The sequence below is a fragment of the Phoca vitulina genome, unplaced genomic scaffold, assembly GCF_004348235.1.
Source record: "Phoca vitulina isolate PV1807 unplaced genomic scaffold, GSC_HSeal_1.0 scaffold15, whole genome shotgun sequence".
Lineage (NCBI taxonomy): Eukaryota > Metazoa > Chordata > Mammalia > Carnivora > Phocidae > Phoca > Phoca vitulina.
In genome coordinates this window covers 34,534,019-34,551,467 of record NW_022589718.1, presented here as the reverse complement: position 1 = coordinate 34,551,467, position 17,449 = coordinate 34,534,019, and the positions used below count along the sequence as shown (strand labels likewise).

The 17,449-nt window shown below is 40.4% G+C and overlaps 1 protein-coding gene across 4 annotated transcripts in view; it reads left to right on the top strand.

Annotated features, from left to right (window-relative positions):
- Positions 1 to 17,449, top strand: part of MCPH1 (microcephalin 1) — a 249,414-nt gene that overhangs the window by 93,229 nt on the left and 138,736 nt on the right. For 3 of the 4 annotated variants that reach the window (XM_032413720.1, XM_032413721.1, XM_032413722.1), the window contains 2 exons: positions 1,438 to 1,475; positions 3,982 to 4,144. In XM_032413720.1, coding sequence (XP_032269611.1) covers positions 1,438 to 1,475; positions 3,982 to 4,144 — 201 coding nt within the window. Of the gene's footprint in view, positions 1 to 1,437; positions 1,476 to 3,981; positions 4,145 to 17,449 lie in introns of those variants that run through there. The other variant, XR_004300582.1, reaches the window with a different exon arrangement.

Sequence of the window (17,449 nt, the reverse complement as noted above, 5' to 3'; positions counted from 1 at the left end):
TCATTCAAGGATAACATCGAAGATCGTGATAGGCTCCCCCAGAATCTCCCTGCATAGCTTTCATTCAAGGATAACATCGAAGATCGTGATAGGCTCCCCCAGAATCTCCCTGCATAGCTTTCATTCAAGGATAGCATCGGAGATCGTGATGGGCTCCCCAGAATCCCCCTTGGCGATTAGAGACTCCTACATGAAGGTCTTGTCTCCACAGACTGAGCCCACAGAGCTGTGCTGTAGTTGTTCGCTTTGTATCCAAAACAGATGAGAGCTAACAATAGACTATTCTGGAGGGACAACTGACAAGAGGTCAGCGATCATCCTGAGTTAGCGCATCTGACACTTCTTTGAGTTCTTCCTTTGAGTATCTTTTTGATTCATATTACCTCTTCATTCTCATTCCTCTACTTTCCCCAAATACACCCATACAGTACACAGGCCCCTTCTATTCCACCATGCATTTCGACATAGGGTCCTTTGAATGCCTTTTGTTCCTTCTCATTTATTCACATGACCTTTCAAGACACAGTAAGTGTGTGATGGTTAGTTCATGGTTACACTACACAGTTGGTTGCATTCAGTGTATCATCTCAGTTACAAAAATGTATGGATAATGTGAGTCCATTTTATTTTAATTATATATATATACATATACTCCCATGGAAAGAACATTTGGCAGAATATATTCCAAATTATTAAACAGTAGTCTTTTCTGGCTGGTAGAATTATAAGGGAATTTATATTTCTAATGACATATTTCCAAAGCATTTAATATATATGTTTTTATGCCATCAACATGTACCTATATAAGTAAAAATGGTATTTAAAAACTTATTTAAAAAAAAAAACTTTACAGTTCCAATAAATAGCAGATGCTAACCCATGAAGAAGCAGTCCCGTTATTTGAGCCTCTGTGTGCAAGAGGTTAAAGCATTTGAGGGACCCAGGCACCAGGAGCACAAGTAGTATTGTGTATGTGTGACTGAAGCGGGCCTAGAGTCGCCTAGAAACCTTAGGAAAATGGCTCTTCAGCCTGCAAAAAATGCCTTCTTACCCTCTTCTTCCTTGCAAGTCCCTAAGCAGAATGGCACATTTAGAGGTCCGCTAGCTAACTAGGAGAATAGACTTCTGGAGGGAAGCTTTTTTGTACCCCCCCAGGCGCCCCCCCCGGCCCCCACACACACACACTCCGCTACCTCATGTTCTGGAATTATTTTGGATTGGTTTGGGGATAGTATCTGAGTTTGTATCTCTCGGGCTGTTTGTTTTTTTTTTTTTTTTTTCCAGGAATTTAAAGTTTTTTTACTTTGATATATGCTTAAATGTTTATTTTTTAAGTGATGTAACTTTTCAAAAAATGTATGAAAGTTAATTTCTGTGGGAAAAAATGTTTTTTATACTTCTGACTGTTTTTTGTTCCTTCTCTTTTGAAATCTCTAGCCAACAAGAACATTAGTCATGACAAGCATGCCATCTGAGTAAGTACTCATTGTTTTGATAACTTTCTACTCAATGTAAAATTTTAGATTTTTCTTTCGTATACTGTGATGCTGCGCTTTTAAGGCAGTTTGTAGCTTTGCACTATGTTGCTGTTACTCTATAAAATTGATGTTGGAGTTAGAAGAACACTGGAAATAAAAAAAGGTGGTTAAAAGACTATGAGCAGTTTAGCGCTGAAGACTTTGAGTTGTTTACATAGCATTAAGAGGTATTGTAGTATTTTGCTGTTCCTCTTGCTTGCTTCGTATTTACTGTCTCTGTGTGTCCACCACTTACACCCCAAGGAAGTTCAATAAATGGAGCATCACTGGCTGAATCCCTCAAAGTTCTTAAAGAAACACTTTGCTGGGAAGCTCTCTACAACTCTATTAAACCCTCTATCTACACATTTTGGGAAAGAGTTAATAGCTTGCTGGCACGCTCTTATCATCTTCCTTAAACATTTAACACAATATATAGCACATCCAACAAAAATACAGCACCATATTCTTTGTAACAGATTTTTGAGTTCCTGTTTAAAGGGGAAAACCATGTGTTTTGTTTTTTTTCTTTTTTAGTATCAATCATACATTTTAAGGTTTTAAGGTATTCGTCAAAACATTGGGACATTTCAGTGAAAAATAGCCTGCAAAAAATTGCATGCTTATAATACTTTCTGTCATAGGATCCTTTTCCTACCCATGGCATATGAAATCGAAAGGACTGATACTTCAAACACTACATTAGCTAATGAAAAAGGAGCACTCTCACAATTTTTGTTAATCTCTTACGAAATATACTGAACATTCTAAATCATCTAATATGGAAGTGAAAATTGAGGATGGTGGGTGTGATATTTTTTTTAAATATATATTTTTGCCCCCAATCTAAAACACATTAGTAAATAGTTATTTTCTCCATCCAAGTTTTAAAAATCAAACTTTTTATTTAAGCCGTATTCTCTTTTTATTATTTTTCTCTCCCCACCCCCAACATATACTTCTTGTCTGACATTAAGAACAAGACCTGGACGTTCCGATGCCACATTGATTAGCTGTGTCTCAAAGAGACACTTGTTGTTGATTAACACATCCAACAAATAGCAGGCAGCTGCCAGACTTGGAATAAGGAAAATCATTGATACATGGAAATGCAGGGTTCTGGAGAGTGTATGGTTTAGAGCTTTTCACTTCCTTATGCTTTTGTTTTCTTTATGTTTCCTCCAAATTTAATATTTTCCATCACCCCAATAAGCACAGATTCTCTGGTTGAAGTGGTGATAGGGCCCAGGTCTTGCCCCAGTTGTCTTTTTTTGCCCTAGGGATCTCTAAGAATTTAAAGTGTGATACAGTACTGCCCTTTCATTTCACTTGTAAAGAAATAGGTCTTGAGATTGACATGCCCAAGATGGTAGAGATAAAACTAGGAAGGACTGTGAAGTCCATGGGGCATTTTTAGAGGTGGCCGACACAGGGGCAAGAACAGCCTCTTTCTCTTCATAATAATTTTTGGAGAGGAGAGAAATTTATCTCTTAACTCATTGGGTACGTCATAGTGTGGCTTAGAAAGCCCTTCATGTCCTTTGTATTTCATGGGGGATTTCCCAGACTTGGAGGGAGAGGGAAATGCAATGTGTCAGAGCCAAAGGCTTTTTAGTAAGGTGATTGTAAAGGGAAGAGAGGAAAAATCGTGAGCAATTTGTTGAGGAAGTTGGGAAGAATATATATTTCTTTCAAAGATTTTATTTATTTATTTGACAGAGAGATACAGCAAGAGAGGGAACACAAGCAGGGGGAGCGGGAGAGGGAGAAGCAGGCTTCCCGCTGAGCAGGGAGCCCGATGTGGGGCTCGATCCCAGGACCCTGGGATCATGACCTGAGCCGAAGCCAGATGCTTAACGACTGAGCCACCCAGGCGCCCCGAATATATATTTCTTAAAAAGTACTTAAGGCACTACTGGAATGACAGACCAGAAGACAAACAATGATGGGCTTTGCAGAAATAAGGAGCCTCTGCCGAATTTGCCCTAAGGTTTGATCTGATAATGTAATGAACGGGGCCCTTTTCCCCCTTACTAGAGTAAACTGTATGTGTGAATTCAAAAATGTTATATTTCAAATAAAATAAGCAAGTGATAAGCTTGGTCCTGAATGTGCGCAGGTTGGTTCAGATCTGTCTGAGAAGTAATGGTGGTGGGAAGAGCTAGGGCCATTTCTGATGCTTGCTGTGTTCCCGCCCATGGGCACCTGGCGAAGTCACTTAAGCCTGGGGCAGCTTCGTCAGCCATTAAAATAGACAGTTGGAGCTGAGAACTGAAGTTTTTTTATTTCCCCAAATTTTACGTCATTGATTGTAAAGAAATTAAAATGTGAGCTCCATAGCTGAGATCAACGTAGATTTTTAGCTTTCTAGATTTTTTTTTTTAATTATTCAATGTAGTCACCTTGATGTTCATATGCAGGAAACATAGTCATTTTGTTGATTTTTTCCCCTCCTATTTAACAGAAAGCAGAACATCATCGTCCAGGTGGTGCATAAATTGAAGGGCTTTTCATTTGCCCGGGAAGTGTGTGACACTACTACTCACGTGCTCGCCGGGAATCCTCTGCGCACCCTGAACGTGCTGCTGGGAATTGCGCGTGGCTGCTGGATTCTCTCTTATGAATGGGTAAGCTGCTGTGTAAACAGATGTTGCAAATACATATATGAAAACAGAAGGTGTTTCTATAGATGTGGTCATTCTGAGGCGGTGACACTAGATCACTAGAATTTGCACACTTCCCTGTGAGCAGAGAATCCCGTCTGTTCTCTCCTTGAACTCTTCTCCCTTTGGCCCAGCACCTCCAGACGCTGCCAAACCCTTGGGAACGGGAGTGTGGTGAGGACCGAAAGCAGAAAAGTGGCCTTCTGGATACAGACCTCAGCCACTGGCAGAAATAAGATTAGAACAGGCTTGGAATGAAAACACAAAATGCGTGTTCTCACAGTCAAATGAACTTTCTTCTGTGTTTGACCAAGAAATAATGTGACCTATGTTAGTGATGGTTTAAAAAGCCAAAAGAATTCAGTGATTGTTTTTACAGATGGATTTACTTAGGATGAAACATGTTCATTTAATCCCATTTGGATATGTTTTATCTTACACATATCTATCTGTAACATAACTTGCCCTTATTTCTGTGCATTAAAGGTAGTTTTTTAAAAAAAATCATTGTTTTCATTATTCATAGTAATTGAGATTGTTAGTTACTCTTTCTATTTTTACTTTGATCCTCAACCTATGGTCCCTCCAAAGCATTGCTATCTGATGAGAGTACTGTCATTTCTTACTTGTGTTGCTATATTGAATATGCTACATATCCACCCTCCTTCCTCCTCCCCCTAAGAATATATTATATTAATACTGTGTTAATTTAAACCAGTAGAATTATAATACGCAAACAAACTACAGATGTATTTTTAAGAACTGCTGTGGTCTTTTTCATGTCATGACTTAACCCCGCAGCGCTCTGGTATAAGATGTTTGTGACATTAGTGCTTAAAGTCATGAAGTGGAAAAGTTTGAAATTCCCCCCAAAAAGTACTATTTGCATTGGTGGCAATTGGGGACTACCTTACCTAATTATATATTTGTACTGATCCCCATTTATTTGTAAGAAATATCATTTATACCTCCAGCTTCCATGAAGGAATACCCTGTCTTCCTTTTCTCCAATTCACAATGTTTCTGTGTCTTTATCAGTCAGCTCTTCCTTCCCTCATGTCTCAGAGGAAAAAATGTTCTTTATCTTTTATGAGGATATACATCTGTGCTTGATTCTGTACCCAATCTATTCTTCTGGGACTTTGAGCAGAGAGGTCAGACATGAGAATCAGTATTTACTGTTGCCATGTGTAAAGACCAACTCCCTTGATGCCTCCGTGTTTCTGCTCAGTGTACTGCCAATATTCTCCCACTAATCATACATAGAAACAGAGCCAGATGCAAATTTAGCATATGGTAACTATATGTGGGATTAACCACTACACATGAGAAAGGCAGGAAGTAAAACCTGTTATTTAGTGAACTTCCAGTACTCAGGCAGAACCTGGGCCACTTGGTCACATGAGTGAATGAATGAAGTACAACTGCAATAAGGTAGGAAAATGAAATAAAAGACATTTAGGTTAGAGAGGAAGAAATGGTATTGTTTCTATTCATAGACACCATGATTGTCCATGTAGACAATCACAAGAAATCTACAAAAAAGCTCTTAGAACAAATTGCCAAGATACAAGGATGTAATAATACAGGGTTGACATTGAAATACTCAAGTGTAAATCTGACATAAAAATATGTGCAGGATCTGTATGCTGAAAACTATAAAATACTGCTTAAAAAAATTAAAGAACTAATAAATGGAGAGACATACTATGTTCATGGATTAGAAGACTCAGTATAGTTAAAATGTCACTCCTCCCTAAAACAATCTATAGATTCAATACATTCCCAATTAAAATCTCAGGAGTATTCTTTGAAGATACAGATAAGCTGATTCTAAACTATATACATATTCATGTATATGTAGATATGTATATAAATATATAGATATATGTATATTCTAAGCTATATACATATACATACATGTACATATAGACATACATATATACATACATACATATATACATATATGTACACACACACATATGTAGAAAGAGGGAGAGAGAGAGGAACTAGCATAGTTAAAACAATTTTGAAAGAGAAGAATAAAGTTGGAGGACTAACATGATCTGATTTTTAAGGCATCCTTTAAAGCCTCTATAATCAAGGCAATTCAGTGTCTGGGAAGACAGATAATGAAACAGAATGGAGAGTTCAGAAATAGACCCACAGATATGGCCCAATGGTTTTTGACCAAGAACCAAAGGCAATTAAGTGGAGGAAAGTAAGTCTTTTCAGTAAAAGGTGCTGGACATCTGCAGACCAAAACTGGACCTGTGCCTCACACCATATACAAAGATTACCTCAGAATGTATCAGACTAAAATGTAGAATATAAAACGCTTAAAAGTACATAGGGTATGACCCAGGTTTAGGTGGAGAGTTCTTTTTTTAAAATTTTATTTATTTATTTGAGAGAGAGAGAGAGAACATGATCAGGGGGAGGGGCAGTGGGACAGGGAGCAGCAGACTCCCTGTGGAGCACAGAGCCCGATGCAGAGCTCGATCCCAGGACACTGAGATCATGACCTGAGCTGAAGTCAGATGCTTAACCGACTGAGCCTCCCAGGTGTTCCTAGAGTTCTTAGATACAACATGTAAAGCATGATGTATAAAAGGAAAAATGATAAATGACACTTCATCAAGTGTAAAAACTTATACTCTGTGAAGAACATTGTAAGGAAGCCAGTAGAAAACATTTGCACATCTCATCTGACAAAAGACTTAAATGCAAAATATATAAATAAGAAACAACCCAAACAAAAAAATAGCCAAAAGCATTTTTTTGAACACTCTACCAAAGATATGCAGATGAAAAGATGCTCAACATCGTTAGAGAAATACGACTTACAACCACAGTGAGATACCACCACATATTTAACAGAATGGCTAAATTACAAAGTCCACCGACAATCCTCTAGAAAAGATGCAGAGCACCATACACCGCTGGTGAGGGTGGAAGGTGGTACAGCCATTCCAAAAAATAGTTGGGAAATTTCATGTGATGTTAAATGTATACTCACCATGTCACTCAGCAACCCTGCTTCCAGGTGTTTGCCCTAGAGAAATGAAAGCTCACGCTCAAAAAACCTGTATATGAATATCATGAACATTTGTAGCAACTTTGCTTATAATCACCAAAACCTGACAATGACACAAATGTCCCTCATAGGGTAAAGGGATAAATAAACTTCGATACTGTGGAATACCGCTCAGTAATAAAAGACAACTGTGATAGGGGCCCCTGGGTGGCTCAGTCTGTTAAGTGTCCCACTCTGGTTACTGCTCAGGTCCTAATCTCAGGGTCATGAGATCGAGCCCCACGTTGGGCTCTGCGCTCAGCGTGGAGCCTGCTTGGGCTTCTTTCCCTCTTTTTCTTCCTCCCCATCTGCCCCTCACCCCACTTGGCACTCTTTCCCTCTCTCTCCCTCTCTCTCTCAAGTAAATAAATAAAATCTTATTAAAAAAAAAAAAAAAAAAGACAACCGTAATTCTTGCCACAACTTGGATGAATCTCTTGCATTGTGGAGTCCCTGCTGGTGAACCAGCTGACCGGAGGATAGGATGGTCCCCTTCTCCCTTTACAGGGCTGCCCAGGCTCCACTCCCCCCAGCTGCACCCCCTTCTCCCATGGAACCCCTGGCCTCCAGGTGTCAGGCTGCTGGAGTTCCCAGACAGCTCCTCTGAAGTCCAGTCCTCGAGGCAGTGACTGCTACAGTGAGGGTGGAATCCCAAAGGCAGGACCAGTATGTTTGAGGAATAATAAGAAGGCTCGGTTAGGGCTCACCAAGAGAAAAAGTAGGCGATGAGACGAGAGAGCCAGTGTTTGGATAATCTTCCTGTGTCATGATGAACTATCAGGAAGTTTCTGTCCAGGGAGTGAGATGCTCTGAGCCGTGTTGCTCAGAGGATGGTGGTTGCTGCATGGAGAGCTCACTGTGGGGAAGAAGGAGTAGCATCAGGGAACCTGCTGGCAGACTGTTTCCTTCGTTGTCCAGTGAGAGAAAACCGCAGCTGGGACTGGGTGGCGAGATGCTCTGATTTGGACAGTACCGTGAGGCTGGAGTTGGGTGGCTTTGCCATGGATAGGCTGCAGGGTGTGAGGGGAAGGAGTTAGCGGATGGTGCCGGCGCTTCTGACTTGAACAGCCGTAAAAAAGTTGTTACCAAGATGGTTTAACAAAGATCCTTTATGAGGGGCGCCTGGGTGGCTCAGTCGTTAAGCGTCTGCCTTCGGCTCAGGTCATGATCCCAGGGTCCTGGGATCGAGCCCCACATCAGGCTCCCTGCTCCGCGGGGAGCCTGCTTCTCCCTCTCCCACTCCCCCTGCTTGTGTTCCCTCTCTCGCTGTGTCTCTCTCTGTCAAATAAATAAATAAAATCTTAAAAAAAAAAAAAGAAAAAGATCCTTTATGATTTAAGAGGAATACATTAGGGTGGGCTGCCGTTTCATTTTGTGCACCAAGACCAACATCATGAACCTGTAAGGGAAACCAATGCCAAGACAAGATGTGGTCGAGACGGCACGTCCCCTGCCGGCACCAGGGCTGCCCGGACCATGAATCTGGCACAGGGGACCCTGCCAGTTTAGTGCAATGGCCTCTGCTCTCTCTGGCCCCCACAAGCTGGGTACCAAGTGGTGGTAGCCCCAGGAGGCCACATGTCACCCGTGGATCCTTGCCAGATACTCAGCCCATGCAGCCAGAAGCAGTTCTCTTAACTAAGCCCAGGTGGCACCACCTTGAATAATGTCTTCTTCTGAGGAGTCCATGGTACTGTATTCGTTTCCTGTGGCTGCTGTAACAAAGTGCCACAGATTCATTAGCTTAAAAGTAGCACAAATTTATTCTCTCACAGTTTTTGGAGGTCAGGAGTCCAAAATAGGTTTCACGGGGCTCAAGCCCAGGTGTTGTCAGGGCCGCATTCCTTCCAGAATCTCTAGGGCAGAGTCTGTTTCTTGCCTTTTCCAGCTTTAAAGGCCACGTGCATTCCTTGGCTTGTGGCCCCTGGCAGCAATCACATCCTTGTGACTTCTCTTGTCACACCCCCGCTTTCTTGCCTCTGTCTTTCACTTATAAGGACCCTTGTGTTCTCATGGGGCCAACCTAGATACCCGGATAGCTGCCTATCTCAAGGTCCCTGACTTCATTGCATCTGCAATGTCCCCTTCACCGTGGAAGGTAACATATTCGCAGATTCTGAGGTTCAGCTGTGGACAGCTTCTAGGGGGTTCATCATTCTGCAATCCCACAAGTACAAATGTATTAATTCCATAAGTGCTATATTATCTGGACTCCAGGTTGATAACTTTTAATCAGTATGAATTCTGTAAGGATGAGCTTCAGGAAAGCTTAGAAAGATGCAGAGGGTAGGTGGCTATGTGAAGAGGCAGAGCTTGGAGTGATGTATCTACAAGCCAAGGAACACCAAGGATTTCCAGCAGCCAAGGGAATCTTGGACCAGAGTCTCCCTTAGAGTGTCCAGAAGGAACCAGCTCTGCCAATATGTTTATTTAGGACTTCTTGTCTTCAGAACTGGCTTTGTGGATTATAAACAAGAAGAAAGACAGTTGAGAAATAGAGAACATTAAGAAAAAAAAAATAAAGAAATGCCTACAAAAAGTATAAAATACTTTGCCTTGGATCTCTAACTATTTTGAAGCTGTTCATGTTCCTTCATGCTTACTGGGTGATGGTGGTGGGGAGCTAAGCTAGCCTGGAGAGGGAAGACCAGCTATGTGGACCTATAAGACAAGAGCAAAGACAGGACTGAAACAGCTGTAAGAATGCTAAACCCTGAGAGCCTTCCTCAAGGTTTTTACACTAGCAAGATGGCGCATGAAAGCAATCAGTTAATATTTTCAAATAATACATTGAATATACCAGTATAGTGATTTTAAATAGTGGTAAAGCAGCTGCTTGAAAATTTAATATTATTTTTCCCATACTAAACCACTGATTAAGCCAGTTTCTTCTATAAGATATGACTTCTGACAGGGTCATATATTTGATCTTGGCTTCTACTAGGAAGACCAAAATCAACAAATAGTTATTCAGAGAGAATAGGAATGAAAAGGATATTACTATTTAAATAACTACTCTGAAAATACACATCCATACACATATGTAAATACATACATGTATGCTCTGTTTGGAGGTCCCCATGTATTTCTATCATATTATCATCATCATTTACAATGTCCAGATTGGCGGTACATTTACATCAAGGTTATTTTGAAATAGAAGATTCACAAAAGTATAACAGAAGATCCAGGCTTCTGATGTTTTAACAGCTAGTACGATGATAACATGAAGCAACAGGAAAAATAATTAAGTACAGGAGAGTTCAATGCCGAGCTCCATGGCTGGTCCCAGATCCGGAGATTTCACAGGCTGGAAGTTAACCTCCATCCCCACATACAATGGGAATAGACTCCGTTCAGCTGCTTGGGTGCTGAGAACGGTACGCCTCACTGGGCCGCGGTTCCCTGTCTGACACGGAGCTGAGGACCATGCGTCCTTCACAGGATTGTGTGAAAGCTAAGTGTTAAACATGCACCATGCTCACATCAGTGACTGGCAGGAAGTAAGAACTTAATAAATGTTTGCTTTACAACAGAAATGACAATGTATCAATTTCCCCAAAGGGCTATGAGAATCACTCACTGTCTACTGTCATCGGTTTTGTCCACAGAATGCATTAACCGTACAATTTAAAAAAGATACTTTTTCTCCGGACGAGTGAGAACTTTGCCATGGGCAGTCCCTTACTGTCCTCGCTAGTCCTGAGGAATGACCAGGAAGGCTCATGAGTACGGCGGGCACGTAGGAGAAGAGAGTCAGTGGGGTCTGACAGGGGAACCCCCAGTGAGGACGAGAGGGAAACATGGTGGGGTCTGGGTGGGCAATGGGAAGTACGCCCGCTTTCATTCTTTGAGGGACCTAGGAAGAGTACCCCTTGGGTATCTGGAGGTAATTCAGTATATTGGAAACCCCACTTCTGTAAAAGCTGCCATAGTACCGATTTTCATATATTTTAACCTTCTCCAAAACCGTCAGAGTAGTGTTGCTGCAAGTGATCACTCTCAGATTTTAAGAGTGATAGTTTTGGCGTTAGTATCTTTCTGTGAAAGCAGCTACGGGCATTGCTTTACCAGTGATGCCTAAACATCTCATTACTCCTGAGAAGTACCAATTCCTGGGAAATTGAAAAGGACCAGATCTACTGCGGTGTAAAGTGCCTGTTTGTGTATTCGTGATGTACTTGTGATGTCTGCCAAATGTTTTCTCTCACTGGTATTGCGTGTTTATTGATTTTAATAGATTATTGCTGACTTGCACTCTTAAGAAAAAAAAAGTTTAGAAACGAACCGAATCTCTTTCCCTGTTTATCTCACTTAAATAAGACAAAGATAATTTCTTCTTGCATGGCCTCCCTCCTTTAATTTTCTAAAAAATGCAATTGCATAAACATGATAAGCTTTTTTTTTTAATCTCTACGTCCAATATGGGGCTCGAACTCATGCGTGATAAACTCTTTTGAGAGAGAATAGCTGCCATTGTCATTTATAAAGCCAAGCGACATAATGTCTAAAGCTCAATACACAATTTAATGTTCATCTGCAACTTGTGTATGCCTTTAGATATGAATTCCTCAGGATGCAATTTCTTTTAGGGCCAAGATTTGAAGTGTCCATATGATACACTTCAAGGACCACATTGTCTTTGTGTAAAGGAATGACTCTCTCTCTCTCTCTCTCTCTGTGGTCCCCCTCCTTTTTCCTTGTCCCCAATGCAATTTGGGGGATTCTTAAAATATTCCTTTTGGCTAGCTGTATAAGCTTGCCTCCAAGAAAAACATTACTGAGAATGTTTTTATTTCAGGGTTTGTGTGGTATTCTCTGGAAATTGCTTGTAAAGGAGGCTTCTAGTAGTTCTTCAAAATTAGATGGTTGTATGTGGCCCAGTTAGTCATATCAAAAAAATTATGGTGATTTTATAACAAAATTCAGTTTGAATTTTTATTTAAAAAAAAAATTTATTCTGAAAACTATGTTGGCAATTTGTACGTGTTTACAGTGGTTCCTACTTTCATTGTTAACCTTGCTCTTTTCAGCAGAGAGTAACTTGTGTTTTTCCTGCTTTGTGACTGAATTGTCTAGCAGATACAGAGAAATAGAAAACTGTCAGGAGTTGCTCTGTTTCCTATTCATGGGAGACAGGAAGTAACACAACAGAAAAATAAAGAAATTGATTTGACCAAAGGATCCCTGTAGACCAAAGCTTTTTTGTTATATTGTGTTTAAGCATAGTGCTGTTTGGATTCTTTAGACACCCTATCTTCTAACTTTCACCTATTTGGTGTTTCCTCCATTCTCCCCTGACTTATCTACAATTCTGCTTTACCTTTATACTGCTTTGTGTTCAGTGAAAGCTAGTGAAATGCCCTGTGACCGAGGCTTCTTCCTTCTGGCTCCTGTTACATAAAGCTCCTTCTCTGCTTCAAAGACACCACATAGCAGTGAGGAGTGATTCAGCCTATATTCAGGTCAACACACATTGATTCTGAACAGCTTAGGAATAAGGATTGGTAGAGAGTCTGAGAGCTAAATTAGTTGTAAATGCAAATATGGAGTTTGGTCAGTTCCACAGCCAAATTTCAAGACACTTGAACTGTTAACAAAAGAACAAAAAAACACTTTATAATCACGTGTCTCATAAATCAAAGAATGATGTCATAATGAGTTAATTTTCTTGAAATGATGGCATGCAATTGGCTTTCTCACACTGGATTCGGTAAGTGGTGAGTCTGATTTAACTGGTGTGAACATAGAATCAAATGTCAGAGTTAGAACAGAGTAGTTCATGCAGCCTGGATCTCTCGTTGGCTAGTGAAGAAGGCTAAGTTGCTCTCCTAGAATTATGACCAGTGGCAGGCAGAACAGGACCCGGAGTCTTGGATTGTCACTGGTGTTTAGTCCATCATGCTGTCTACCCAAGACTAAAGAGAATCATCTTGAAAACCATTCTCTCTCTCTCTTTTTTTTTTTTTTTTTTTGACCTTAACTTCTGAGCACATTCTAAGATTAATGTTTAAGCAAAAAATGCTTGGTGTGCCACATTTATAACTAGGGTTTTTGAGCTGTTTGCTTAAGTTCTGTCTAGCAAATGTTTGTTGGCTGCAGCCGTGTGCTAGGCACTTATAATACCAAGCTGACTAAGGTCTCTTGTTTGTTTCTTTGAATCCACATCGACTTGATTCCGAAGTCCTTACTGTGCCACAGATAATTATACCCTGATAAACTACTTCCACTTTAAAAAATGTTTTCGTCCCACTGTCTCATTGAGTCCTTACAGAACATTTTTGCAATAGTGTTTAGTGCACAGATTTTGCACTTGTGTTTAGTGATGGAGATACTAGAAAAAATAACCTGTCTGACTTGAATGTGGATCTTTGAAACAGTCTTGATAAAGGCATTGTCCTAAGGCAGTGATCGTAAATAGTCATCTCAAAGTACACCTGATTTATAAACTGTCATTATTAAAATAATGGATTCCGTTTGTGGAGAAACATGTGGTCTATAGTGCGTTGCTCCTTTCACTGAGGTAATTACTGAACAATGCCCATGCTCTTCCTCTGCAGAACCTCGGGCAAGCTGCAGTAGAACCTCCCTTGGTACCCCAGGACATAGGTGGTCCCACTCAGATCCTCCATCCTCTCTGCCATCCCTTTGGTTCATCCTGGCCATTCCTCGGGTATGGTTTTTCCACACTGGAGGCACCGTGGTTTCCTAGTTCCATGGGAACTCATGGTGGAGGACAGATAGGAGAAAGAGATTGCCCTGTAAAATCGAGGGCTTTGGAGTTGCCCTTCATGAGAACATTTGAAAAAATAGATTTGTGAACAGGACTTGATCATCATCTAGGATGACTAGTTATGGAATTTAAAGGAGAGCTGTTTTTGTGTATGAGAAGTCTGTGAAGTCACTCTAGACACAACCATGGACTGTAACATGAATGAGATTCCATTGTCATTTTGGGAATTCATATCTTTACATCAATAATTTGTTCTTTAATTTTGTAAAGAGGCTAGATAGAATCTAATTAATACGCCTGGCAAAGAAAGCAAGTGCGTGGGTCTTGAAGCTGAGACTTTGCATGGGAAAGAAAGCCCTGAGGCACTTTGAGTGAGGAGGAGTAGGAGGATAGGTGTTTGGAGAGGCTGACAGCGACCAGGGCACGCAGAGCTCATGCTCAGGAGTATGGGAAGCCACTGGAGTATTTGGACTAGAGAGAGACAGACTTTGATCTCTCTGGCTTCTGTGTAAAGAAAGGATCGCAGGAAGGTAAGAGTAAGCAGAGTGACCAGTAGAAGGCAGTTAAGATTATCGAGGTCAGAAATTATAATGGCCATGACTAGCATAGTGGCAGATAGATGGAGAGAAGAGATCAGACTGGTGTATTTTTTAGGAAGATCTAACAGGACTTGGTAACACATGGCATGTTATCAATAGAGAAGTCAAGATGGCTCCTCCCTGAATTCTTTACTTGGGCACCTGAGGGTACATGGTGGTGGCATTTACTGAGGCAGGGAATACTGGGAGAGGAAAATGTTTGCAGGTTTGGGGTAAAATAAAAAATTCTGATCTACACATATTGGGTGTGAGATTCCTATTAGACATTCAGGCAGAGCTATCACATATCACATTAAGCGTGTGTGTGTGCGTGCGCGTGCATGCGCATGTGTTCAGAGCAAAGGTTAGGACTACAAATATGCTTTTGGGAACCATTTATGCATAGATGGAACTTAAAGCCATGGTACCTAGGAGATGAGTGTACAAGGAGGAGAGAAGCAAAGTTTAACACTGAGCCCTGCTGTGCCAACATTTAAAAGTCAAGAAAGAGGAGGAGGATCAAACAAGGGAGACCAAAAAAGATCAGGCGGTGATGAGGTAGAGCAGCAGGTGAATGGGATACTCTGTCAGAGGAGGGACTGTCTCAGAAAGGAGAGTGTGTTTGATCACGTGGAACACCACTGAAGGATGAATACAATGAAGGCAGAGAAACAGCCTTGGATTCGACTAGATGGTTGCTGTCAGTAGTTTGGAAACAGCAAGTGAAGAAGTAGAAACCGCACAACTATTTCTAGACCTCTTGCTGTGACTGAATCAGAGACATCAGTCTTGGTAGCTGGATGGGGCAATATAAAAGATGATTCAAGCTTTGTAAGATGGCCAGTTGAGAAACGATATTCCTAGTGCTTGACAGTTTGATTTTATCCCAATGAGTTGGGCGTGTGTTTGTGGAGCACCTGGACCTGTTGGCTTAAGCAGGAAAGAAGAAACTAGATTGAGGTTATGTATGTGTATTATGTGTATTAAAGCAAAGGTGCTATATTTGGCAAACAATTTAATTGGTGAGGCTGCAAATCAGCAAATCAAGAGATTTGACTTTGGTACTTATTGCCCCCCCATCCCTCTCAAAATTCTGGCCTTCAGGGACCACACTGTTTTTATTTTGTTTAACTTAGTGCATCTGATGCCAGTTTTCAGTTTTTTTAAACCTCGAATGATCTCCTTCTCGTCTTATGACTGAGGACTCTAGGACCTCCCCTTGGTCAATGTGGAGTCATGTCACAAATCCAAAGCTCATTTTTAGAAAAATTCCAGCTGTACCTACAGGTGCATCTTTGATATGTCACTTCCTCAACTCTCCATTGAGTTCCTCAGCTGTCACTTGTGCTCAATCTGACACCCAGTGAAACCGTTCTCATCTGCAGTAACAACACAAAATGTTCCACTTAACTTTAGGTTCTCATCAGAAAAATGCAACCATTGTTCGTTCTCTGGGACTTTTTGAACATCTGTCATTTACACATCATTTTAGGCATCTATCAGTCATGCTGGGGACATTGTTAGCTGTCCATTCTTTCAGGTTGCTAAGCTCTATACCCAAGTTAAAATAAGTTGCTAAAGAATAGCACACTTGAACTCTTGTCTGCCTAAGTACCTCTGTGAATTAGGCTTTAGTGATAATACTAGGTTTTGAGGAGCGCTGATGTAAGAAATAACAGGATTTTAGACAACTGTCATATCTTCTTCAAAACTATAGTTGACAACATTGTACATTTTGCTACCTGATACTTTTTATGTATAATCCACACAATACATTTCTCCTTAAATTCATTGCTCTGGAATGTTCTCTACAGGAAATTTTTTAGGCTTTTCTTTACCAGAGAATGAGAAATATGTAACTAAAAGTGGTTTTATCAACTAAAATAGCAGCTCGCCTTAGGTGCATGATGGATCTATTTCTTAGTTCTTTGGAGTTGGTTTTTCTTCTCACCGCTGGAGAGTACATAGAGAAACACCTTCAGTACATAGAGAAACACCTCTCCGCCGAATTTTGTTTTATATAATTCCTTTAAGATTTTATTTTTAGGTAATCTCTACACCCAACGTGGGACTCAAACTCACAACCTTGGGATCGAGAGTCACATGCTCTACCAACTGAGCTAGCCAAGCGCCCCCCTTATATAATTCTTTTTTATTTTGGTTTTGTTAAATAATAACAAAACAAAGAATAGTATACAAATACTTAATGTTATTCACAATTTTTTAGTTGAGCTATAACTGACATATAACATTTTATTAGTTTCAGACATACAACATAACAATTCAAGATTTGTATATGTTATGAAACTATCACCACAATAAGTCTACCTAACATCCGTCACCATACACAGTTATAAAAATTTTTTTTCTTGTGATGAGAACTTTAAGACCTGCTCTTTTTCGTGATTAATTTTAGCATGAGTTATTTATTTTGTAGCTGGAAGTTTGTACCGTTTGACCTTCAAGTATTTCTGATCTGCCATGTACACTTTATTGTAGTAGAACATTTGTTTCAATTGTTAAATTGTAAACAGTAATTTTAGTATTAAAACTTACTTAGAGATAGCCATACCCTCCTTGGCACAAGGGACTAGGGCAAAATAAAGAAAGTTTCAAACAGAAAAGCAGAAACTCTTTAACAGACCCTGGTTATTGAGCAATTACAAGCTCTTTGAGGGTGGAGACCATGCCTGTCATTTCTCACCTGGTCCAGGACCCAGGATGGAACTGGAATACAGCACTTACTTGTGGAAGGAATAAGTGTGCAGATACATGACTAAACATACTTACTTCTTTAAGAAACCTCAGAATTTGTTTTTGCCCCTGATGAGCTAAAAATGTCGTATAAAAACATTGTGCATCATTATATATTATGAAGGTAT